Source organism: Mesocricetus auratus, unplaced genomic scaffold (genome assembly GCF_017639785.1).
Source record: "Mesocricetus auratus isolate SY011 unplaced genomic scaffold, BCM_Maur_2.0 Super-Scaffold_6730, whole genome shotgun sequence".
Classification (NCBI taxonomy): domain Eukaryota; kingdom Metazoa; phylum Chordata; class Mammalia; order Rodentia; family Cricetidae; genus Mesocricetus; species Mesocricetus auratus.
Genome location: NW_024429184.1, coordinates 84,854,403 through 84,882,010, shown reverse-complemented (window position 1 = coordinate 84,882,010; position 27,608 = coordinate 84,854,403). Strand labels below are relative to the sequence as shown.

The window sequence follows — 27,608 nt, the reverse complement described above, 5'->3', positions numbered from 1 at the left end:
AACGTCGATGGGCCGGGGACACGGTGACTCTCGCGGACCTTGGGGTGCACAGAGTTGGTCCATCGGTGTCTGCGGGGTGGCAGCGTCCCTGTGGGTCGCGGGCACAGACGTAGCCCTCAGTGAGTACACTCATCCTGCCCAGACCGAGCAGACGCTGCGTGACAGCGTCCCCCGAACCTCAAGCCCCCCGCCCCGAGCCCCGCCGGCGCCCCACGGCCACCGCACCCCGGGACGGCCCCACTCTTCTTCCATAGAGTTCCCTCCCCGGGGCGGGTCCCCCTCCTCCGTCCCGCCGGGGAAGGATGCGCGACAGCTCACCGGGACACTTTTTAAAGCGCACACTTCCAGACCCTCGGTCGAAAGCCCAGGCCCTTCGCAAACCGGACAAGGCGACAAAGCATCCCTGAACCGGACACCGCCCTCCTCCTCGGGGACCGCTATTCCCTCAGCCGCCACAGGCCGGCTCGACGCCCGCGCTCGCATTCAAACCGAACCAACATGGCGCCGCCGGCCCGCGGGGCGCATGCGCAGCACTAGGCTCGGGGAGGTGATGGGGGGGGGGGCTCGAGAGCCCCGCGCAGAGTTCAGAGGTCAAAGGGCCTTGCGGGGCGTTAGATCGCAGTCCCTCGGGGGAGGTGGGGTTTCTCCCTTGTCTTCTCTCTGAGCTGGATAGGAAGGTTCTAGACTCCATCCAGGACCCACGCCACCCTCACCCCAGGCCACTGCTCTTCTCCGCCACGCAGCGCGAATGGCCCGCTGGGCTCCCCGGGCTGTGGGAGGGAACTAGGATACAGGAGACTCGGAGGCGCCCTCAGTAGCGGGTCCCTGGGCCAGATCCTCAGCCCTCCCGCGACTTGAGAGCATCCCCTCCCAAGATAGGAACCAAGTCAGCTACGGGCACTCTGCCCACTACGCCCTTCCTCCCCATCCCCATCCGGCCCCAGAGCTCTGACCCTCCTGGGCCTCCACCCATCTCAAACACGCTGCAGATTCAGGACTGGGGAAGGAAGTCGGATGGACCTGTGCTGGGATTTAACAAACTCTTTGGGGACCTTGATTCTCAGGAAAGAATGGCAGTGACCCAACACGGATTAGGGACCCGGTCGGGCAGCACAGAAAAAAGGGAAATTATACAAGCATAAAGATCACTAACTTGTGTGAACCTGTGTATCAGGCTGGAACAGGATATGAGGTGGGAAGAATCAAGTTGCAGCCGGGTGCTCTACCAAAAAAAGATGCTATCTCAAAACTGGTCTGTGTTTGTTTTCCACTGACCCTATGGCTGAAGACATCCTTGACTTCCATCTGAATACATTCTAGTTCATCCAATGTTACATCATCAGGTAATAGAACTATTATTTGGCTGTGTCCTGCTCCTTTGCACCATCCCTGGCCTCCTAAACTTCCTGTTTCTCTTAGCAAACGAAATTGTCAGATGCCATAAAATACTGTTCAGTGGTTCATTAAGCACACGTCTATTGTGGAAATGTGAAATGCTTTTAAAATAAAAAAAAAATACAGCCCATGCAGAAACTTAGTGATACATGCCAATAATTGTGAAATGTCTAGACCAGTATTAGGCAAGTCACTGAGAAATAAAAGCCTGTGTTTCTTATTCTAGAACAAGCCCATTTTGGAGACCGGCCAAATGATGTTTATGCATTACTTTAATAAAACTATAGTTCTTTAAAAACCTAAATTTCATCTTTTAAAGGTTTTTTAAATAAGCAATAGCTTTTATGTTTCTTGGCTTTGGGATGTGGCGAGGTGGTAGAACACTTGCTTAAGATGATAAATTCAATCCCCACTACTGGAAAAAACAAAAACAAAACCAGTTATTTTCAACTACCTGATAGTGGTTTGAAAAAGAATGGCCCCAGAGGCTCAGCTGTTTGAATACTTGGTCTCCAGTTGGTAGAATTATTTGGGAAGGATTAGGAGGTGTAGCCATTTTCTGTGTGCGTGTGCGTATGCATGTGTGTGTGTCTGCCTCTGGCTTTGGAGCTCCCCACTGTTCTTGCCGCCATGCCTTTGCTCTGTCATGGTGGACTCTTCTGAAACCGTAAACTCCAAAATAAATGCTGTCTTTTACAGGCAGCCTTGGTCCTGGTGTTTATCACAGGAATAATTTTATCTCAGCAATAGAGAAGTAAGACCTCTTACTTCCACCCTAGGAATGTATTTTTACTCAAGATATAAAGTGTTAATGAAGGACAATATGAAGATGCAAAAGAAATTATAAAATATGTTGACATAAGTCGTGCATCAAATTAATTCTACCTCCACTTTATCCCCTTACAGGATAACAGATATGGAGATCTCTACCAGGATTTGGAGAATAGTTTCAATGGGCACTAAAGTTCTGGACTAGGTTTGTTAAGAAAGGTAAAGAAACCAGGAGTCTAAAGTGGCTTTTCTATTATTAAAAATATCACCTAGTTATTCTGCCTTTCTAGGAAACTAGGCAAGAGAATACAAATTTGTGATCCAGCCCAGAGCATTTTAAGTGAGAGCTAAGGGTCTTCTAAATGTTGTGTTACTTCTATGTTAAGATATATTAATATGCTTAGGAGCCAGTTATTTGAAGAACTTTTTAATGATGGTTCTAACCTTATTTGAGCACCTTGAACAAAACCCTTCACTGCTTCAAGCATGTTTGTATATTACTCTGTTAGCCTTTATGGATCCCATGCTTATTATTATCTCCTTTCTATAAATGCAGGAAGTTGAAATTCAAAGCCAAAGCATTTTGCCAGCTTTTGTGTCAGAGTTGGGCTTTGAACCTAGATATGTTATCGGGTTCTTTGTAACACCTCTCCAGAGCTTCCCTAACTGAAAACTGGTTGGTGGGCTGAAGGATCGATGATGCCCCAGCTGCCTGAACACATTCACCACAGGCACAGTATCGTTATTGTTTTTGCTATGCATACTGTTGTACTTAGTCCCTTTGAGAAACTACTGCATATGGCCATAGACTAAGTGGTTTATGAATAGCAAAAGTTGATTTCTCACAGTTGTGGAGGCTATAGGTCTGACCAGAATGCCATAATGTTTGGTTTCTGGTCAGGGCACTCTTCTGGAGTGCAGACTGCCACTTTATGACTATGTCCTCAGGGCAAAGGGGGCAAATAAGATGTCTGAAGTCACTTAGAAAGACACTAATCCTATCCATGAAGTCTCATGACCTAATCATCACCCAATTTCAGTCTGTGAAAGTAGTGAATGAAAACAGTCATTGGCAGTACTTTCTAACAAGGAGAGACCTAGTAAATGTGTTTTAACTGAATTGCTTGGAATACGATCTTGTCTGAATAGTTGACATTTAAGTAAAGGATTCATTGAAGCATAATCTCTCATGAATTTTCCAAGGAGAGTACTGTAAACGCCAGGACCTTGAGATAGGCAGATTCTTGGTTGTATTTGAAGACTGCCAGGAGATTATGGCTAAGTGGAAGATGACTGATGGGTGTATGCTTGAAGAGGAATCATATGCGGCCTCTGCCACTCACTTTAACAAGGTTAATCCCATGAGCACCTGGCAAACAGAGTGTGACACATCATAAGGAAAAAAAGAAGCTTTTTAGAAATAATGGTTTATTGAACAACTATAACGTGCCATACTTTGGGCATTTGTTTAACACATTTAGGACTTTATTTAACACATTGACACTACAGGATGTTATGTACATGCCAATTTTACATCAAGAAGAAAATAAGTAGAAATATTACATACCATATTTACACAGAGCAAAGAACCAATTTCACCCAGGTCCCTGATTCCAAAGTTTGACTTTTTACATGATAGCACATTTTCTCATTTGAAAAAAGTTTTGTCGATGCAAGTGATCAAGTAATTATTGTGCATTGCTAAATGACAGAGGTCATAAAAATAGGATTAAAATATAACAGAGCACATCTATAGTAACAGTTAGTTAAGAGACTGGGACCGAAGAGTGACTTCAGTTCTTGAGTTCAAAACCAATTTCTGCAACATGGCATTTTCTTATTTACATGATTATATTTTACCAACCATTTGTTTTTAAATTTTCACAGGTAGATGGACTATAAGGCAATTGCACAACAAACTGCTGAAGAAGTTTTAGCTTACGCTCAAGATATATCTGGCTGGAAAGTAGTTAAATCTTCAGTAAGAAAAAAGTATTTTTCAAGAGTTTTTTTTAATGACTTTTTACTGTAAAGACACTTTAAAATGTGTTTTTTTATAAGCCAAAAAACATAATTTTAGTGTTGTTTTGTTTTTGGTTTGTTTTGTTTTCTGTATCTGACAGTTAATTTATTTCTGGATTTTATTCCCCTTTGAGAAAAAGATAACTGTTTCCAGCAAGACCTCTAGAATATTCCTCGGAAATCTGTGAGTACATTTTCCCATTTACAGTCAGTGTTTTAAATTCAGTGACATTAGCAAATCTGGAAGTCAACACCACTTCATTAACTAGAACAAACTATTTAATAGTTACTGGGAAATGATGCATGAAGTCATGTGATTTTCATAAAATAGAGCAATGATGTATTGTGCAATAATTGTCACACATGAATACAATCCCAAAGTAATCCCTTCTGGACCATGTAGAGCACTCTGCTTGAATGCACAGGCCCTGAGATCCATTCCTAACACCAGAAAACGATGATACATGCACCAAAAAATCCTTCTAATTCACTAGGATAAAAAAATTCCTTCTAATTCACTAGGATATAAAAGTTCTGCAAAAGTGTAGTGACATATCTCTTCAGTGTAGCATTTTTATGATATTTAGAATCCTTCATCTTTCTCTCAAGCCACTTAAAAAAATTCCCCATCAATTTTTTTCTCTTTCCCTTAAGTGCAGATTGTTTTCCTATAAAGTGCTTTAAAGCATGTTTTTGAGGACTGAACACTAAAGGTGAATGTGCTGACATTTTTATAGCTCCTGGTATCACATCTGTTCCCTCAGATCATTGTGTTATTGAGAAAACCATGACCAAGTGTTTACAAAACACTTCTTTGAAATCCTGTACTTGTTCCTCTGGCTGTCAGTGGGATTTTTTTGTGGTTGACCTTGTTTGTTTTTCATCTTACTAAAGTCTACCTGTAGTTGTACAGCAGTTTTTGTAAATTTGTTCTTGTTGTTGTTGGTTGGTTGGTTTTGGAAATAGGTCATGCTAACTTAGCTTTTCCTGCCTTACCCTCTCCTGCATGTCATTTTTTATATTAATAGATAAAGATAGTATGAATTTCTCTTATTAATTTTAATAAATACCAAAAAAATAATTTTTCTTTTGTTGTCTAAGCAAAAGATGGCCTTCATAGTGGCACTTTCAAAAATAAACCGAAGGTGTAAATAAACTCAAGCCCAGGCATACCAGGGAATTAAAACCTATTTTAACGGTCAGCTTGATAGAATCTAGACTCACTTAGGAAAAGAGTGTCAGTGAAGGATGTTCTAGATCAGGTAGGTCTATGGTAGGTCAGTGTGGGGGGGGGTTATTAACTAATTGATACGGGAAGACCTAGGCTACTGTGGGCCCCACCATTCCTTTAGCCTGCTTTTGTCATGGACATTCTTTTCCTTCACTTTCAATTTTGATATACCCAGATAGTTTCACTGCATACATTAGACTAGGTTGGCAATTGTGACCTCTTAAAGTCTGAAAGACACCTGTCCCATCCCTTTTTGGTTTGGATTGAAGGCCAGTTATTCTGATGACCTACCTTCGTAAGTGACTTGGCCCTTCTCTTTCACGGCTTTTGATATACTTTCTTTGTTCTGTAAATTTAGGTTTTAACTATAATGATGGTAGGGAGTTTCTTTTCTACCTATTTGGTGTTCCGTGTGCCTCTCGTATTTGAATGGGCTTCTCTTTCCCTATTTGCAGAATTTTCTGCTATGGTTTTTTATTTTATTAAAATATTTTATTTTATTATAAAATAAAAATTTTATTAAAAATATTTTGTATGCCTTTTGCATGAAATTCTTCTCTTTCTTGTATGGCTATAATTCATAGCCTTCCCTTTTCAAAAACTCCAAAATTTCTTGTATAATCCATTCATACATTTTTCACCTTTTATCATTGCCTTTGATTGGATGATCCAATCCTATATTTTATCTTCATATCCTGATTGTATTCTTTTCCACATGATCCATTGTATTGACAAAGTTTTCAACTATACTTTTATTTATCTATTGTATTTTTCATTTCCATACTCATTTGAGTTTTTCTCAGAATTCCTGTGTCTTTATTAAGTCTTATTTTTGTGTTATGAATTGATCTCTTTATTTCATTCCGCTGTTAATATTCTCTTGGTAAATAAGGGAGTCCTCTGAAGTGTTTTACCATATTTTTAGCCATTCTCGTACATTCTGTATCTGTAATTTCATCTAAGTCATTTTAATGGGGATCATTACTGTGGGATTGTCATTGTTAGCAGGTGTCAGGTTGTCTTGGCTTCATGTTACTTGTGTTTCCTCACTGGGATCAACCTATCTTGAATTAGAACACTGGTTAAGATTTTTGTTGTTGTTCTAATTCTTTCTGCCTTTCTTCTGCTCACAGGTCTATGTGCAGTGTTTGTGGGAGACTGGACTGTAGTACAGCTGTGGTGATGTTTCTGTCTGTTAGATTTGTGTTTCAGCACAGGACTCTATTTGTAATGGGTCCTGTGGGTTAAGTATTACCTGCAGCATATTGCTATCCAATGGTTAACCACTCTGAAAGTAGATTAGCAAAACAACCCTTGATAAATACTGATTAATTTGAGGAGTCAAGATACCCTGGTAGTATTGTATATATTAATATGTTAGTATGAATGGAATGGGGGAAAAAAGAGGCCATCACTCACGATACTAGTGATAGGTACTTGGTTGTTAGGTGGGAAGTTGAGAAGAGGGCTGTACACAGGAGTGGGAATGATCGCAGTAGGAAAACGGCGTATGTATGTGGGAAGCATGTCCCCATATATCATAAACCAGGCCAGCCCCTGGACTTCAGGAGAAGTTAAATAAGAAGAATGAGTACAGAAAAAGAGCAAGGAATCAAAAAGGAAGAGGGTGTGGGGTAGTGAAATTTTCAAACAGTGGGTGGCAGTATTGTCCTACTACAAGGCCTACTGAACCGCTGCAGCTAAGAATAACTAGTAGGGAAGGAGACTGGATGGAATTGTAGACTGTGAAGGGACTAGTGGAAGAATAGCTTCATTCTCACAGTGTTAGGAGCACCTGGGGGTTGCAAGGTGCCCAAAGCACTATTAGTTCCACAGCTCACCTTTTTACTGCACATTTGTGTTTCTTCTTGTGAAGGATGTCTGCTCAGTTTATTGGCCGGTGTGTTGCAGTTTTCAATACAGGCTAGCTATTAATAGTGTGCAGTATAGCTGCCCAAGGTTCTCTCGCTCTGTAGGCTTCTGTCCTCTCGGTTGGTTTCCTTCACCGTGCAGTAGCTTTTTAACTGTATGTCAATGCTATCTGTGACGATGTACTACACTGTCAGGCTTTGAGTCATATACCTGCATCCTGAAGTGTTTTTCTTTTCCAGTTTCAGAGTGTCATGTCTTACATTAAGGTTTTTGATCTAGTTTGAATTGATTTTTGTACAAGGTGAGAGACACAGACTCAATTTCATTTGTCTGCAGGCTAATAGTCTGCTTGTCCAGCACCATTTATTTAAAAGGCTATGTTTTTTACATGTATATTTTGATTAATCTTATTAATTTAGATTGTATTACTCTTTTGGTTAGTTTAGCTATCATTTGGTCAATCTTATTCTTCTCAAACAACCAACTCATCTGATGAATCTCTCTCTCTCTCTCTCTCTCTCTCTCTCTCTCTCTCTCTCTCTCTCTCTCACACACACACACACACACACACACACACACACACACACACACACGCCCGGTTGCTAAGCCATAGCCATTCACTTTTGCTGGTGAATTTCTAGTCTCCTCCTGCAGTTGGTGGTCCCGTGGTGCGTGGGTTAGATCCCTGTCTGCCCTGGACTGTAGCAGAAAAGGAGGATTGTGAGCATTGGTAATCTCCCATTCAGATCCGCATGCCCCTCCTCTGTCACGTCTCCAGTCTGCCTGGCACAGGACCCCTGATGTGGATTCTCACAGGTGCAGCTGCTAATGCTGGGTCCCTGCAGCACTTCATTCTTCAGTCACAAGCTCAAAGCTGCCTCACTGATCTTGTTTTAATAGGAATGCAGTGTTAAAACAGACTAGAGAAGGGTCATTGGTATCAAGCTTGGATCCATGTAGAGGCCCTGTGTAACCAAACACAGGGGTAGTGAGTAGTAGTGAGCTGTTGTTAGGTCCTTTGGCTGCCCTGCTACAGCTGCCGTCTCCCAGTGGATTATGTGAATAGCTCCTGGGCTCTGTTCTTCCTCAGCTGCATCCCATTGTTCACCCAGCGCTCTAAGCAGAGGCTTAAAATACAACTCAGATTTTGTCACTCGTCTTCATGAAATCCTTTAGAGGATTTCTTTCAACCTAAAATAAGATCCAAACATTTTACCATGACTTCCAAGCACTCCCAGGACCTCACTTCCTGTCACTTCATCCTCTTTCTCCCTCGAGAGGTCTGTTGTCAAATACCCTGTGCTGAGCCCACAGAGCCTTCATGGTTCCTTTTTTGCTTGCTCTCCAAAGCCGATGTCAGTTTTGATTGTCAGGTTCTTGGCTTCACTATCTCATCTTCAGAATGACCGTCCTGCCCACCAGGTCAAATGCCCTACATGTACACAGTCCCTGTTTAACTATTCTACAGTTGTAACCTTCATAGGTGACACTATATGGTATTTATCTTTTAATTCATCATGTATGTCTTATTAGAATATGAAGTGGTATGAACAGGAACTTGAATAAGAATAAGCCTAGCTATAAGTCACCCTTGTTTTTTGTGGTACCAGACCACTGCCTGCCATATAGACACATGGCATATTTATTTAGTGACTACATGGACTTTAGTTATATTGATTATCAAACAGAAAGTGAAATAAAAATGCATTATGAAAGTAATCTAGCTGGGTGGTGGTGGTGGTGGCACACACCTTTAATCCCAGCACTCGGGAGGCAGAGACAGGCTGATCTCTGTGAGTTCAAGGCCAACCTGGTCTACAAAACAAGCTCCAGGACAGTTGGGTCAGTTACACAGAGAAACTCTGTCTCAAAAAAGAAGTAATTTATATATTTTATTAGCATTTGTGCTTTTTGTCAATAATTTACTGCTCCCCCAGGGGCTTTTAGTGGTTAGTTTTGAACTCTTGGTTTTATGCATCAGAAGAAAGGAACATCTGTCCCTGTCTACCCTAAACTATACATTCCTGTAACGTTATGTCAGGCATTATACCACATAAAAGTTTAATTTACTCCCCATGTATCCCATAATATAAATATCATCATACAAAGCCCTACATGGGTGACTGTTCCCAAGGTACCCATATTGTAATCAGGAAATGAAAACTTTTAGGAACCAGGACTTCACTTCAAAGGCTGTCTGTATTACCTTAGTCATTATGTCTTCTGAACCCTAAATCTGTCCCGTGTATTATGGAATAATTGAGGCACATTTATCCAGAGAAGGCATCTACCAGAGTGTACGTTTGCTGATTCAACATAAATGCTTATTTACCATTACCAAGAGAGCATGCCTTTTTTTCCTATCAGTTAGTTCCTTACTGTGGGTTATGTTGATGGTTACTATCAATACATTTAACCCTTTCTTAAGTCCCTGAGAAAGACACAGGAGATAGTTATATATTTTATAACTAACAGCATTGAGATTCAAATTAATTTAAAATTGTATAACAACAAAAATAATGGCTAAAGTTGCAGTGACCAAAATGAAAAGCCCTAATTTAGTATAGCATCCATCATGGTTTTAGTATCTTCCTAAACAAAAAGGACTGGAGAGATGCCACAGTCATTAAGGATTGATAGTCTCCCAGAGGACTGACATACAGTTTCAAGCACCCACATCAGGTAGTTCACTATTGCCTTTTACTCCAGTTCTAAGGGAGTCCATGTCCTCTGCCTCGGTGGGCATCTGGATACATATGATATACATACCCTCATGCAGGCACACACATGTAATAGAAATTATAAAATTCATTCATGTAGTATTAATAAGATAATTTGAAAAGTTAACACTTTACATATATATCACAATTAAAAGAATCAGTATCAGTAATGCCAACAGTTCAATATTATCTAAAATAATCATAAACAGACTTCCAAATCTCCCAAAAAGAACTTTGACAAGTGTTCCCCTCTTTACCCTCCATATCCCTGTGCTTTCTAGATTGTCCACCATTCTTTCCAGTGGGGTCTTGGATTACATGTCTAACTGTCCACCAGTATGAAGTACATAAGTCTAGAAAATATACCCTTACAAGTACACTTAATGGTTTACATTTGGTATCACGTGGTGAACGACTATTACAAGAGTGTTAGTCATCAGCAACTACATTACAGAAATAACTGCTTTATGAAGGGTAATTAGGTGTTGTTAGGTGTAGGTTAGAAATACAAAAAGGTGTCACTATCATTAGAGTTTACAGTCTTACTACAGAGACACATTAGATAAGTAAAGGACGATCTGGCAGTGTGTGCAAACGTCTGAACAGAAACTTGTACTGTTTAGAAGTAAAATTTGTAAATTTTACCTGTTTCATGTCTGACTTTGTTGCATTACATGGTAACTATTTGGGTATTTTCTCCCCAGGCTTAAAACTGAGTGCTCGCTCAATCATTCTCTCTTTCTCTTTCTCTTTCTCTTTCTCTTTCTCTTTCTCTCTCTCTCTCTCTCTCTCTCTCTCTCTCTCTCTCTCTCTCTCTCTCTCTCAAATAGTAACCTCTTAAAAAATTTTTGAGGGCTAGAGGAATGACTTAGTAGTTAAGAGCACTGGTTGCTCTTCCAGAGGTCCTGAGTTTAATTCCCAACTCCTACATGGTGGCTCACAACCATCTATAACTCTAATTCCATGGGATCTGATGTCTTCTTCTGGTATGCTAATGAACATGCAGACAAAATACCCAAGTACATAAATAAATAAATCTTAAGGAATATATATATATGTATATATATATATATATATTGGTTTTTACAAGACAGGATTTCTCTGTATTGTTTTGGAGGCTGTTGGTCCAGCCTGGCCTCGAACTCACAGAGATCCGCCTGCCTCTGCCTCCCGAGTGCTGGGATTAAAGGCGTGCGCCACCACCGCCCGGCAGGAATATATTTTTGAAAGGCCAGGCAGTGGTGGCATATGCCTTTAACCCCAGCACTTGGGAGGCAGAGGCAGGCAGATCTCTGTGAATTTGAGGCCAGCCTGGTCTACAGAGAAAGTTCCAGGACAGTCAATGCTATATAAACCCTATCTCAAAAAGGCGAAATAAATAATGTTTTGCCATGAAGGAAGTAAATTTTACATTAAGGAATTTCATAATATCTCATAGAGGAAATTGGGAACCAGTGAAGCTTTTGAAGGAAAAGTCAAGTATACAAGGAAGTCGTCTAAAGAATTCCTTGTCTGACCAAATCTTAGAAGCCGGCCAGATACAACAGCACATGCCTGTAATTCTAGCTTTAGCACTCAGGAGCTTGAGGCAGGGAGTACTTAACTTTGAGACCATCCTGAGCCTCATAAAATGTTGCACAGTCAAGCCTACATAGTTTGGTGCAGCCTCAGTAAATACAAAGCAAAACTTGAGGGTAATAATTTCCCACACATGTGACTGCTCTTCTCTGTAATAATGACATTTTTGTTCTTTACATACTCTATGAAGAAATTTTAACTTTTTAGACTCTTAAACCTTTCACCTGGAAACATCTATTCTCCTTCTTTGAAAGAAAGGAATAAAAGAGTAAGGATGTGGCCATACTGTCTGATTTCACTCTCAGCTGGCAACCTTCTGCTAAGAGTGAATTTGAGTCCAGTTTTCTCCCACCACCTCAGCTTCGTGATGGATAGCATCACACAGAATTTAAAAGTCATTGTCTATAAAAATGTAATTACTACACAGACACACCGGGGCTGTACCCATGCTGGGAACATTCTCTACCACTGAACTAAACTATATCCTCAAACTGTCTTTGTCCATTTTGAGATGGGATCTCACTAAATTGCCCAGTCTAGTCTTGAACTCACCTTCTGCCTGCTCAACCTCCCAAGTAGCTGAGATTACAGACTTGTGCCATGAGGCCTGGCTAGAAAAGTGAACTTTGAAATAATTGCTACAATGCTTATTTAAATAAGCTATGCCATTTCACATTCGATACAGTGTATAAATGGAGCTATTTAAAATATATAAAATTCCCTTTAGAATATGTAATATAAAGAATCTAAAGTACAAATGCATCTTGTGCTTAGACTTAGTTTTCATCCCCAAGATATCTCATTATATATGTGCAAATACTCAAAAATTATAAATTATATTTATGTCTATTACACATAAAATGTAATAAATAAAAATCATCAAAATAAAAAACATTTTTGGTCCCAAGTATGTGAGATATCAGATACTCAGTTTCACAATTTCTTTACTATTGTTTGCTATATTTAATTTCAATAGTCCTATGTCTTCAGCTTAAACTAAATTTTTAAATTTTCTTTACTTTGATAACCATAGATATCGTATTGAAGGAATAATTCCAGAATCAACAGCTAAACTCTCCAATTTCCTCTACCAACCTGAGAACAGAGTTACATGGGACAAATCATTGAAAGGATACAATGTAGTACACAAGATTGATTCGGTAATTACTATTTAATAATAAATAATTATTTACTGTAGTACTATACTTTTAATAGTATGAGTTATTAAAACTGTGTAGTATTCAATATATGTCTTATAGTCTCAAATTAGCTGTTTCTAATTACAGGATTGAAGATTGAACTAAGGGCCATTTACATGCCAAGCAAACACACACACACACACACACACACACACACACCACTACTTTTATTAAAATGTGGTTTGAGACCAGATCTTACCTACTTGCCCAGATCTCTCAACATCTGTTTTCTGAGTGATACAATTATAAGCATGAACCACTACGCCTAGCTGCAATGTTATAAAAGTCTTCAAATATCCATTTTTATTAGTCAAGAGTTTAATTCCAATGAGCTTTTTTTCTGTTTGTAAACAACCAAATTCCTAATCTGACAGTCTCTCATGTGTAGTTTTTGTTATGATGGAATTAAACTTAGATATCTACCTCTATTATATGGAAACAAATTTAAACATGTGTTGAGGAGTCAAAATTATATTGAGGGGGCAGCATGGTATATACACATGAGTGCAGTTGCTCAAGGAGCTAGCATCCTCATGGACCTGTAGTTACTAATGACTGGGAGCTATCTGATGTGGATACTGGACACCAAACCCTAGTTCCCTGAAAGAAAAGGATGTGTGCAATTATCCTTGAGTCATCTCCAACTATGGGTTTTGGGGTTTTGTTGCTGCTGTTTTGGTTTTTAAGAAACTCACATGGTCTCAGTGTTCCCTACACTGCCCATTCTGGCCTGGAACTGGAGACTCTCCTGTCTAATCAGTAATATGACTATAAGTGTCCTGGAAGAGTTTAGTTTATGAATGTGACAATAGAAAACAGCTACAGTGTTGATAAGCACCATAAGGACTGAAGAAGAAACAGTAGCTACTGTTAAAAATTAGAGACCAGGACTGGTGAGTTATCCTAAAGAACCTATGTTTAAAAAAATTTTTAAAGTCAAAGTAGCAACTATAACCACTGCACTTCTATGGGGGAGATGAAACATGAAAATAGGAGAAGTCTCAGAACTCATGGGCCAGCTAGCCTGTTGTAACAAACAACAAAGAGGACTTGCTTAAATCAAAGTGGATGGCAAAAATTGACAACCAAGGTTTAACCTCTAACCTCTACACATACACTGTCGTAAACGTGTGTGTGAGCACACACATACATACACAGAGAGAGACAGAGACAGAGACAGAGAGAGACAGAGAGAGAGTCAAAACATTTTGAAAGCCTCAAGGCAAAGCATGAACTAAATGAAAGAACATTTTATGGCAGCACACATACTAAAAATCATTACTTCCATGTAAGCATGACATGCAGACCCATGAAGTGTTCAATATTTTAAAATATGTGCAAATCCCAATGTAAATAGTCAATCAATGTGAAAAACAAAATAAAATATCTTTTCTGAAGATCATCAATCCTATAGTAATGGTCCCTAATGAGACCATCATAGACAAAACTTCAAAAAATTTGAAAGATTTATAAGAAAAATTCAAAGAATTGAATAAGGAAACAAACCCCCAAAAGAATGTAAAAGAATTTAAAGACAAGAAATAACTCTTGTTACTCCAATAATTCCAAGAAAACAAAACAATCAAGCTAATAAAATAAAATCAATTCAGGATATGAAAACAAGACTCAATAAAGATATAGAAACATTAAAAAAACATGAAGCTACAAAGCTGAAAATGAAAACTCAAGTCAAATTAAAAACTCAATTAAAAAAATAAACAATAGAATGTATCACATAGAAGCTAGAACAGCAAAGCTTGAGGATAAGGTAGAAAAAGAATGAATCACTCAGTTAAGAAGTAACATTTAGCCGGGCGTTGGTGGCGCACGCCTTTAATCCCAGCACTCGGGAGGCAGAGGCAGGCGGATCTCTGTGAGTTCGAGGCCAGCCTGGTCTACAAAAGCTAGTTCCAGGACAGCCTCCAAAGCTACAAACCCTGTCTCGAAAAACCAAAAAAAAAAAAAAAAAAAAAGGAAGTAACATTTAAATATAAATGGAATATTTGAGATCTCCTTCAAATTATGGGTGCAGTAGGAGAATTCCATGCCAATGCCTAGAAAATATTTTCAGTTGAAATCATAGAAAATTTTCCAAATCTAATCAAAGAGACACAAGAGGTATGTGGAACACCAAATAGAACCCCAAAGAAGCACTCACTGCAGTATTGTAGTTAAAGCACAAAATACAAAAGGAAAGAAAGTGTATTCAAAGCAGCAAGAAAAATTGACTACATGCAAAGGTAGTTCTAAAAGAATAACAGCTACCGTTTCAGTGGAAACACTAAAATCCAGAAGAGCAGGTTCTGAAAGACCACAGATGGTAAATCAGATTAGGATGCCCAGAAAACTTTCCATCACAACTGAAGGGGAAAAATGATGAAATTAGTGTGAACAGTTAGGAAGCTATCAGAGTAATCTAAATGAAATCTTACTGTGGTTTACACTAGGACAGTAGGGATATGAAGCAAGGGTTATCAAAGGATGGCAGACAGCCTAGAGCAGGAGGCAATAGGATGTACTGAAGGATGAAGAACCAGAAATGAGCTGGAACAGGATTGTGATGAAGGTTAGACAACTAAACACATTTTAGAAAACTATAGAACAGCGTACTTAAAAATAGGTGATTTTATCAAATGTAAGGTAAAACAAGCAAACAAAACAAAAAAACACTGAGTTGAGCACTGTGCCCGTGAGGCTTTAAACTGGAGGAAACTTCTATACATCTTGGTACCACAAGCCTGCCTCCCATAGCCTCTGGTTATCTAACTGACCAGATTCACAAGGCTCCTCCCTCTTGGTGAGTATGTGAGAAGTAAAGACTGCTGAGCATCATTCAGAAAAGCCAAGGAGTCGAGTCGGAAAGAAGCAGAGAACTGCCTAACGTCCTCGAAGAAACTAAGACCAGCAGAGATGCCTAAAGAGGCTCAAACAGGCCACCTGGAATAAACACTCAGCTCTGATGCCTGCAGATGGAGCAGTGAGCTCCAGGTGTCCAGCCTTTATGAGCTGTTAACCCGTGCTGGGTGGGCTTTGGTAGTGCAGAAGTCTTTGAGTCATTTCTGCTCCTGTAAATAAGTAACGTCCCACCCATCTTCTTGTAAGTAACCCCAATAAAATTCATTGGTTCACCACATTGGATATGGTGTACCTTTATGTTGCTCTCTCATGGACTCCCTTCCTAGGATGTGTAGACCTGTGTTTTATGTCTCTCCAAGAAGAGTCTGTCACGAAACCCAGGCCAACAGAGAGCTGAAATCACTGAAAGGGATAAGTAGTGACTGTATGCCCTTCCAATGAGAATGGCTGTTGGACTCTGGGAGGTCTCATATGCTGGTGCAGAGTCTGAAGAATTTGTAGTTAATCCATTCTAAATCCAGTTTCACCGGATGCTTCCAAACACTGCTCTTTCATTTAGTCCTTATGCCATAAAGTGCTCTAGTTCTCAACTGCTTTCTAGCTGTGCATAAGATTCCGTCTGATGGGTGTAGTGAGAGATCTAACTGTGCACCTGTGGCACTTGACCACGCCCAGACAACCAAGTGGAGTTGGTCTGGAGTGAGGGACAGGCTTACTTGCTCTCTTGGTTCTGGTTGGGTCACAGAGGGCAACTGTGTTGATCCTGGGTTATCGGTTTCTCAAGTAAATGATTTCTCCCCAGTAAAATTAACCTATCTCATCCCAGTCCCGTGTATCTTAATTTGTACAAGAACAGATGGGCCTTGTCTTCTCTGTGTACAAATAGAATAAATGATGTTCAGATTCCTTGCAGAATGTTGTGCATATGTACTTGTGACTCTAATGTTCTTTAACAGTAAAAATTCAGGTTGATTTAGTGAGACCGCCTTAACATTCATCTTAACCCTATTTTTTGTTCTAAAGACAGGCTAAACATACATGTGAACTTCTTAGGGAACAACTCATCAACATTAGTTTTTACAATCTTTATGGTTTGATTTGTTGCAGGACACATTTATATGCCATACCATTACACAAAGTTTTGCCATGGGCTCAATTTCCCCTAGAGATTTTGTCGACGTAGTATACATCAAGCACTATGAAGGGAATATCGACATTGTCTGTAGTAAGTTGAAACATTTTGCCCATATTTTAGAATTACAATGTGTCACTAAAATGTTTTGCCTTTAATAGTGTTAATAGTTTAGAAGAAACTGTAGTTTCAATTCTTTTTCCTTGTTTGTTTACTCAGTAGAACCAAAAAGCTTGTGCTATATACACAGGCCAGGTATTTTACCTGACCCAAGAGGTACTGTTTATCTAAACAAATGCATATTGGAGCATGCTTTTAATCTCAGCACTTAAGAGGCAAAAGTGGGTGAATCTCTAGAATTTGAGACTATCTTTGTGTATATAGTGAATTCCAAGACAACCAGGACAACATATTGAGACCTTGTCTCAAAAAATAATAATGGATGATGGAGAATGTTTTTCTGTGTGCTGTAAATATGTTTCTCTTATTGGTTAATCAATAAATAAAACTGTTTTAGCCAATGGACAGGCAGGATTTTAGCCTGGTGGGAAATCCAAACAGGGACAGAGAAAAGTAGTAGGTGGAGTCAAAGAGACACCATGTAGCTACTGAGAAGGTAGGCCATCCAGGCATGCTCAGGTAAGCCAAGACCACATGGAGATACATAGATTAATAGTAATGGGTTAATAATTAAGAGAGCTAGCCAATAAGAAGCCTGAGTAATAGACTAAACAGTTCATAATTAACATAAGCCTCTGTGCGTTTATTTGGGACTAAATGGCCACGGGACCAGGCAGGATGAAAAATTCCATCCACAGCAGCATATAAGTTTAAACCAGTGACTAGAAATAATCATTCATTTTGTGCAGCAACAAAGCTAACTCTTCTTTAAAAATTTCCACCAATTAAACATTCAATGAATAGTCAGTTTCCTTCTAAGTGTTTCGAAAGCTTTACTCTGTACCTTGCTTTGAGATAAATATTCTGTATGTATAGTCTCACTAAGGTTACAACTGAAGTTTCCAGAACTTGAGCAGTAAAAATATGATTTACTTATCAAATAAGCGACTAAACGTAAATCTCTGCCCTTTCTAATTTTCAAAATAAATGCTAATACCATTGTACATGCTTCACTAAAGAATCATACTTCTTGGCAAACTAACAGATTTAGCAAAAGAAAAGGAATACAATCGTAGTCTCCATGTTTTAAATGGAAAAATATTTTTTATCACTCTGGCAGTACAACCAGACCATTATAATGTGGTTCTGTTTAGAGAGTGATTCAAAAATGGAATATTCATTCCACCACATTACTCCTCTGCACTGGTGCTTCACTTTGCATTGTGCATAGACTTTGTTAAAATAATTTAGGAAAATCCATGTTCTCTGGTGTAGCAAAAGCTATATATTTCTAAACTATTTAGAAAATATATAATAATCATAAATTTAATCTTAATCACCTCCCTCTTTTCACTACAACGTACATATTATGCTGCATAATTAATTACTAAGGCAAACCCACTGTTTTATTACACTTTGAAATTAGTACATGGAATTAACAGAAGAAAGCATTTAAAGTATCTAAGCACCTCAGATATTTCATGGAAAAAAAACTATTAAAAGTCAATGAGCTCCAATAAAATAATCTCTATGCTTTGTTCTTTTGTTTCAAACCTCAGAAAGTAACTAAATGATACTTTTAAAGAGCTTTCCTTGTTAAAAAAAACTATACAAGCATCTTTAGGGATGCTAGTACAAATATATGTACACCGTGAAACTAGTGTTAACATTGAAGTTAAATGCTATCACGTTCTATGCTTCTAGAAATAATTTTTGTCTTTGTGAACTGTGTCTCATTTCAACTTCTTTAATCACAGCTAAGAGTGTGGACTTCCCAGGATACCCCCCATCATCACATTATATCCGTGGCTATAATCATCCTTCTGGCTACGTATGTTCACCTCTCAGAGAGTAAGTGTTATTTATACGTGTTCGTTCTAACAGGATTTTTCACTTCAACTTATGATTCACTTCAGAATTCCTAGCTTATCAATGGGAATACTATCAACATACTTTGTTGGGAGAAAAAAAAACTGCCCCTAAAAGCAATTTTAAAAATAACTTTTTATATTTTTGTCTTAAATAGAAGAATAGATAATTTAATATAAAATATATTCTAGGTATAAAATATATTCTAGGTCTCTGGGCATAATAAAACACACAAATATTGTCTCACAGCTAAACTTTCCATGATATATTCTCCACTGTAAATTAAAGGATTTTTAAACATATGCATTTATGAGCAGCACTAAATGACCTTAGTGTGTGTGTGTGAGTGTGTGTGTGTGTGAGTGAGTGTGTGTGTGTGTGAACAATAATTGAAGAAGAGGTCATGAATTTGAAAAGGACTGGGAGTGGGGAGAGGGATATGGGAGGAGCTAGGTGGGGGAGAGGTAGAAATGATGTAGGTACAGTACTACTGTATTTTCATGAGTAATTCTAAAACAAAATTAAAAATTTAAATTAAAAATAAAATCCCTGAAATTACAGCATACATTTATGAGCCAGGAATGAATTATTTACATGGGATCACCTGATTAAAAATATCTACAGAATGAAATATCCGGTAGGTATATTAAGATTAAAAACTGCCAAAATCAGAGATGAAGTATTACTGACAGGTGGTCAACCAAAGAATAAAATGGTAATCTAAAATAAACTCAGAAAAAGCACACATTGCATTGAATTGGAGTATGCATATGCATGTACATATACCACCTCACAAGTTATTTTAATTTATGCTATTATTATTAAACTACAATATTGACACATAAAATGAACATAAAACTTTTGATGGCAAAATATAAATTCATAATAAGAGAAAATGTATTTGTAGTTTTAGTACTGTATTCCTTAATGCTTTTTCTACTTAAAACTTATTTTAAACCTAAGTGGACAGAATTGTTGCCTCACATAGACATAATAGGAGTAATAATGTGGGGTTCTTCCACTTATTTGTCACTTTTGAATGTGTGGCCAAGATCTATGCTCTCTGGCAGTACAAACTAATCTAATTGCTGCTCCAAATGAATGAGGAGAATCAACTTTGACAGGATCTCTTATGGTCTTGATAAGCTGTGAAGGGTCAGACTATGCATTCCATCCTGCTGGAGTAATGTGAGTCTCATTTTCACAGATTGGAGAAAGATGCTTACAGAAACCATGGTCCTTTGTCTTCTCTTCCCATGCAGCCTAAGGTTCTAGACAGAGGGATTTGTAATTGAGCTTTACAGAACACTTATCAAACACACTGTCCATACGGAAGCACTCTCCTTAAACAGCCGAAAATCTTCTGATGTGTGCGATCCCATGGTGAACTCAGTAGAACTTCAGGGCTGACAAAAACCATCTGAACTCTTTGTAGAGAGATGCAGAAGTGGTGGCACCCCACAATCAGTTAGTGGAATTTCAAAACAATGCTGTGAAACTCTATCTGCCTCATATTTTTAAGTTGACATAGAATTTTACAAGAACTAGTGGCGAACATTCTAGAATATGCTAAATATACTATATTTAAATGGATCTGTAGCCCTTACTAATTAATGTGATTGACTCTATAGCATAAGAACTGGAATCCACTATTACACTGTTCATTTCAAGTGCATAAAGCCTTCCCTTCTTTACTGGTTAGAGCCTACAGATCACTCCTTATCTCCTTGAATTTGCATTTGAAATTTTTCCTCTCACATGATAATTTACTAATAGAGTATATTTATAGCCTTGAATTTTTAAAATCATCTTACAATGTACTGTAAAAGGTAGTATGAATTAAAAGTTTTCTGATGTGTTTTCTATGACCATAGTATCTAAGGATTAAAACTACATGTGTGTAGCTGGGTGTGGTCATATAACCATAGAATGTGGGCAGTGAAAGCAAAAGATTGCCATGATAAGTTCAAGGCCAGACTGAGATGCACAGTGAGTTCAAGGTCAGGTTGTGATGCACAGTGAATCCAAGGCCAGACTGGGATGCATAGTGAGTTCAAGGACAGGCTAAGATGCACAGCCAAATTCTGTTTCAAAGAGGGAGAAATTAATAAAAGTAATTATGCAAATATAAACATAATATTGACTTGCCCAAGTTCTATAAGATGGTTTTCATTTTATCTTATTATATTGTATTATTTTTGTTATCTTCTAGAAGCATATTCTTTTTGAATGAGAGAGAGAAAGGGAGTGGATCTGGATGGGAGGGGCAGTGCGGAAGAATTGAGAGGAGTAGAGGGAGGAGAAACTGTGTTCAGATTATATTGTATGAGAAAAGAATCTATGCTTAATAAACGATCAATATATAAATATATCTCATTGAAAAAACTGCACATATATGCAGGAACCTATGTATGGAATTCTCATTTCCCTGTTTTTTTCTTTTTTAATAGAGGCAGATATTGTTTTTCTTATTAAGTAAACAATTTGCATATATAAAAGTGCTACATAAAGTTTAGAAATGCTACATAAACAGGAGTAGAACAAATGTTCAGAGAAAAGAAAAGGTAGGCATTCTGAGGACTGCATATCCACTCAAAGGATCAAATACATAAAAGAATAAAGCTAAAATTTTAGTATACATTCTGACTACTTAATATTTCATGTAGAATTTTTGTTTTATAAGGATGTGACCTCAGGTCACTATCCCTTCACCCCATTGTTAACCTGTCATATTCACAAAAGAAAGAGTCAAAGAGAATTAGTTTATGACTTCTGCTCTCTATAAACTTGTCACTTCATAAGGCCAAGTTAAGAATGCTTTATCTTTTGTAACTCTGTTTGCTTACAGAAACCCAGCATATTCCAAGCTAGTGATGTTTGTCCAGACAGAAATGAAAGGAAAACTGCCTCCATCGATAATTGAAAAATCTATGCCTTCCAACTTACTGAGCTTCTTCCTCAATGCAAAAGATGGTGTGAAGGCACATGGAATTCCATCAATACGTGGATGTTACAATGGGCACTCATCAGTGTACAGAAAGAAATAAACCATTCTGCCATTAAACCATAGAGATTTCAGACCACACAGACTGCTAGTAAGTGTAGTTTGTTACTGCAGACTACTTCTAAGTCAATATGCATACATTTGTTATATATCTCTAGACATTCTTGTACAGAGGACTTGAAATATTTTGTCAAAATAAGAACTCCATTGTACAAGAAAACTCCATTAAATACAGTTTTTAATCTCACATGACATTAAATAATGTGCTATTAATACACTTTGCCCACCTGAATATGCTCCATATTCAAATCATAAACAAGCATGTATAGTCAGCAGTCAGCATTAATTAGAAATTAATTATCTGGGGATGATGGCAAGTACCTGTAGCCCTGGCACTGGAGAGATTGAGATGGGCCAGCAGAATGAGACTGGCCTGAGCTACACAGAAAGACCCTATCTCAAAAATAAATAAAAAGTATATTTTAAATTACTTTTCCTTTATTTACTGCTTAAATTGACAATTATGGAAACTTGAAAAGAATTCCACTGGGGAGATCACAGTGCATCTTAAGGGAAGAATAATTGCCTAACATTTAATGACCCTGGATTCCATCTTCAGCACCAGAGAACAGTAACAGTTCCTCTCCATTACATAACCGATGATGTTTATCTGGACCTCCATTTCCACTTGGGGATCAAAGGTTGGGAGTCTCAGGACTAGTCTCATTCTATTTCTATTTTCTTCATCCTTTGGTGTCATCAGTGCCACCTGGAGAAATGAGCTCCTGCCCCCACTGCAAAGGCAGCACATATACGCCAATCATTGTCCACTTCCACCAAGAAGGTATCCGCAAGGGTGGAAATGGAGTTCACTGCCATGTGCATCTGCCATGAGGGTCAGCCTGTGCTCTGCTTTCTCCAGGGTAGAGATCAATACCACCCAGCCCCTGTGCTAATTACAGTTACAGTGATGCTGCGGCCCTTCTTAAGGACCCTTCTGAAAAGGAACTGTCACCTAAAATAGGCAGGGAGCGCTCAACATGTGGAGTGTAAAAACAGTTCAGTTCAAAAGTGGCCAAAGGCAACAGCACTAAAAAAGATACATGATTGAAAAAACAAACTCAAAAAAGAAAAACATATTCCACAATATTAGCCATTGGGTAAATTCAAGTAGCAATCAAACTGAGATGTCAGCACACCTATCAGACAGCAGAAAGCCTTCAAAATAATGACAGGATCAAGTGTGGGCAGACATTCAGGGAGCGTCAACCTCCTCACTTCATTCAGCACTCTTTCACGAATTTATTTTCTTCTTTTAAATTCATTTGCTGAGACAGAAACCTACTCTCATGGAGGCCATTACTGCAGGATTAATACTTTCTAGAGGACAAACATTGTTTCTTGTGCTTTTGTGTTGGGATTTGCACATTTGGTGTTAAATCATTGATTAGTTGAGTTGATTTTTATTTGATATTTTTCCTCACCCTTGGTCTTCATGGAAACTTGCCCTGTTCAAGGGGTACCAGGTTATTGTAAACACCATATGGGATGGGCATATGGAGCATCAGTGAGATGCTGGGCTCACGAGAGTGATTGACAGTGCTAATCTCCCTGGATTCCTTTCTTCACTGAAGCAACAGGCAGGGCTGAGTCTTCCTGGGTGTGCGACTATGCTTGCCTGGGCAGTGATGAAGTTGGACCTTCCTAAGCATACAGTCTTCATTTCCACCATCAGATGGTTAGAAGAAAAGAGTCTGCACTACTCCACAGACTCAAGTTCCCACAGCCACCCTCACCCTTCATCAGCTCAAGGCTGGTCCACAGAAGTAGTGACCACTGAGGCCTCTCAGCCTCCAACCAGCTACAGCAGACTGAAAAGAAAGACAAACATATCAACAAAAAAGTGAAAGGAGGAGAGGGAAGAGATGGTGATGAGAACAACAAAGGTAAAGACAGACACTTTAACTAAAGCTGAGGAGAGAGGGCAGAGAGATGGCTCAGCAGTTAAGATCACTCCATGCTCTTCCTAAGGTCCTAAGTTCAATCCCCAGCAACCACATGGCGGTTCCCAACCATCTGTAAGGAGGCCCCTTTTCAAACAGCAACAAAAAGCTGGGATTGGTGGCACATGATTGTGATACCAGCACTCAGAAGGTAAAGGCAGGAGGATCAGAAAAAAAGCCAAAATAAAATAAAAACAGTCTATAATTTAAAAGAAAAAAAAAACTTGAGGAGAGAGTTCTTTAAAAAAATAAATAAATAAATAAACTGAAGTCTGATACCTTAATCCTATGCACTAAAATGCCAGCAGGTGGCGCGCCCACATTTTGCTTGTGGATAGCTTAGGCCCAAACCAAACGTTTGGTCTGTTTTCCAAGGAACCACCAGCAACTTTCAAACTAGTTTTTTAATAGCAGCTTCCTAAGCATTAGTGCAACTTTTACTAACAATTTCTTCAAACCCTTGTTACTCAGAAGCCTAAATATCATATATTTTGTAATTTTGGGGGGCCAGTCCAGCATTTCTAGATACCAACTTTTGTAGCAATTACTTCCAAATATCCACAAAACACTTTGTTCCATTATAAAATGAACCATATAATGTATTCTATGAATATTTTTATACTAACTGCCAATTCTAATCCTTTGAAAGTTCTTATTTTTTATATAGCATTATTTTACACTCATCATTTCAATGTTTTTGCAATAAAAATTAGGTTTATAGCTTCATGGAATTTAATGAGAAGTGAATAGTCATATACTAGTTAAGATGCTTATCTGTATTTAGACATATTTGGACTTAAAATATCTTTTTTTTTTTGGTTTTTATGAAACAGGGTTTCTCTGTATTGTTTTGGAGGCTGTCGGTCCAGCCTGGCCTCGAACTCACAGAGATCTGCCTGCCTCTGCCTCCCGAGTGCTGGGATTAAAGGCGTGCGCCACCACTGCCTGGCGGACTTAAAATATCTTAATGGATATGATTATTTGTTCATGAGACTAGAATTATTGACCAGATATAATAGAAAGTTTCAATGATTACGTAAAAACTACATACAGTTTGAAAGGATACCACTAAAGATGCTGAAGTAGACATATGATTACTCAACTACCCCAAACTAAATACTGAATTTAGCTGAACAGCAAGGCTAAAGAGAGATAGTGTAAGTATGTGCCTCCAGGTTCTCTTCATTCCTAGAGTAATGGGAATGTAACCATCTAATCAAATGACCTAAGGAGGACTGGGGATATATATATATTTCAGTAGTAGAGTACTTATTTGCCATGCATGAGGCCCCAGGCTCAGTCACCAGCACTGCCGCTCCCTACTCCTAATAACTCCCCCCCCAAAAAAAGCAAACTAGCATTCAACATTCTAGCAACCTAAAGACAGAATATTCTATTAATTAACATCTCAAATATGTTATCTTTATTGTTATGAAACTATTGGTTTTGTTTAGATAAATCAAGCACATGGTGGACTTTCTTAGTTACTTTTATAATTTGAAACAAATGATTACTGGAAATCACAATTTTTAAATGTCTGTAATCTCTACATGAATAGCATATTTGATATGTATCCTAATGCACACACATTTCATTTTACACTCTACACAACTACTAACTGGGAGTGGTACTTCTCAACTTTATGATTACTTTATTTTTAGCTTCATTGCACACTTGTTGCTTATAAGTATTTATTTGCATTTTGATGCTTTTGCATCTTTGTGTGTACAGATTTCACAAGGTTTTTTTAATAATCCTGATTATTGTAGAGTGGTCTTTTTGAGCACTGCCAAGATATGTTGCTCTCATTGGCTTAATAAAGTGCTGGATGGCCAACGGCTGGGCAGGAAGAGGTTAGGTGGCACTTGTGGTCAGGGAGAGAGCTCTAGGATGAAGAAGGGTGGAGTCGCCAGCCAGATGTAGAGGAAGCATCTTACATAAGAGAACAGATAAATGCCACAAGTTATGTGGCAACATGTAGAATAAATATGGGTTAATTTAAGTTGTAAGAGCTAGTTAGTAACAAGCCTAAGCTATTGGCTGAGCATTTATAATCAGTAAGTCTCTGTGGTTATTCAGGAGCTGGCTAATGGAACAGAAAATCCTACCTACACCAACCAGATGATTAAAAAACTTAAATCTGAATAAATGTGAAAATTCAAGAAACTTTTTTTTCAAGAAACTTTTAAACCACAAACTTGATAAAAAAAAAAATCTAGGGGTAGGAGGGTAGCTGTCAGTAGTGTGCTATTCTTACATGCAGAAGACCCTAGGCTCCATCCTTAGTACCACATCAATTGGGAGCTGTGTGTGGTGCAGGGATGCAAGCCGGTAGCCTGTGTCCAACAAAGCTTTCAGGAAGTAGAGGGAGGAGGATCAGAAAGTCTACATCTTCTTCAATAGTTCAAGGCCATCCTGGGCCAGAGATTCTGAAAGTAAAAGGACAGGAGGGAGAGAAGGAGGGAAAAGAGGGAGGGAGGGGAGGACGGAGGGACGGAGACCAATAACTAGACTTATAATAAAAGGTGCAGTGCCAAGAGGCCGTTTCTAAACCCATAGTTCTAATATTTCAAAAATAAATTGTATTTCTGAGATGCAAGAAAAAAATGGACCTTGAGAGCTTGTTTGGAGGTTCTAGCAAGGGAGCGCAGCTACTCGTATACCCTTGACCAAAGACCGGTCCTCCTCTATTCGGGTAAGGCAGCAATGCTGAGAAGTAACTAGGCGCAGCCTCAACCACAGTTCACAGCTGGAGATGGGGGAGCAGAATCTGCTCCCAAAAAGTAAGTCTGTCAAAAGTCAGGTGGTCCTACCCAGAGGACAAGCCCACACAGTTGGGATTATATTGGCTTAGTAAAGTGGCAGTAGTAGCTCTCCCCTAAGATGATAATTTCACCAGCTCTGCATAGCTGACTAGGTTTCCATTACCAATCATGGTATCCTTCTGTTGAGTGGGCCTTCAGTCTAATTAGAGAGCTGCAGTTTCCCACAACGATAAAAGTGCCACGACTGCATCTATAGGGCTTTTTTGCCATGCTGGTCATTGTGGTTCACAGGCATCACTGGGTAGGATTACTCATTGCCTCCTCCTTTGGCAGGGCATAGCACCTACTTGTATTATGAAAGCTAGTCCCCAGGGTGGAATTGGGAAGCGTGTGGGAAGTTGGAATTGGAAAGACTCACGAGGTTGGGCCACTGTGCAAGTTGTCCTGGGCAGGACTGGGCCTGGTAGTTGAATGTGGTTGGGAAGCGATGATGTCAGGTGGTCATAGGGTGAAGTGCGCTAGCACACACAATCTATTTTTCATGCTTATGTGTGTTGTTGGTTAATTCATCTGAATTTTAAACATGCACTCAATAGCAGTAGATATGTTTTGTTGTTTTTCTAAGCTCTTAGCCTCTATAACATTATTACCTGCTCTTCTTTTACTTTCACACACACACACACACACACACACACACACACACACACTTGAACACACAAGAGAAATTCTTCAGAAGTTGATTTGTGCACAATGATATCTCAAAACTCAGAAGTCTGAAGCAGAAAGTTCACAAAGTTGAGACTGGTCTGAATGACATAGTAGGTTATTATTTCAAAAACAAAAATCAAGCCAACTTGCTAAATTATATGTAATAATTTGGCTAAAGATATTTACCCTTTTGAAACTAACAAGATTATTTCCTATTTGAATGCTAAGGACTGACTTTGAGACTGCATAGTTAAAAAAAAAAACCTTGTTCATTCCTATAGCATAAGAGATGCTGTGATGAGCCTGTATTTTGCGTGCATACATAAAACATCTGTCCCATAACTTATGGCAAATAGCCTACTG

At 38.8% G+C, this 27,608-nt stretch overlaps 1 protein-coding gene across 3 annotated transcripts; it reads left to right on the top strand.

Annotated features, from left to right (window-relative positions):
• Positions 1–30: 30 nt before the first annotated feature.
• Stard6 (StAR related lipid transfer domain containing 6) lies at positions 31–22,256 on the top strand. 3 transcript variants are annotated; one of them, XM_040741631.1, is made up of 9 exons: positions 31–119; positions 1,289–1,343; positions 2,302–2,385; positions 4,054–4,147; positions 4,290–4,372; positions 12,623–12,749; positions 16,752–16,869; positions 18,654–18,747; positions 21,614–22,256. In XM_040741631.1, exons 4-9 carry the CDS (start codon positions 4,058–4,060, stop codon positions 21,810–21,812), a joined length of 711 nt encoding a protein of 236 aa, XP_040597565.1. In that variant the 5' UTR covers positions 31–119; positions 1,289–1,343; positions 2,302–2,385; positions 4,054–4,057; the 3' UTR covers positions 21,813–22,256. The 3 variants fall into 3 exon arrangements, with proteins under 3 accessions (XP_040597565.1, XP_005074667.2, XP_040597564.1); XM_005074610.4 differs by lacking the exon at positions 31–119 and having other exon boundaries at positions 1,209–1,343; positions 4,323–4,372; XM_040741630.1 differs by lacking the exon at positions 31–119 and having other exon boundaries at positions 1,209–1,343.
• Positions 22,257–27,608: the final 5,352 nt, after the last annotated feature.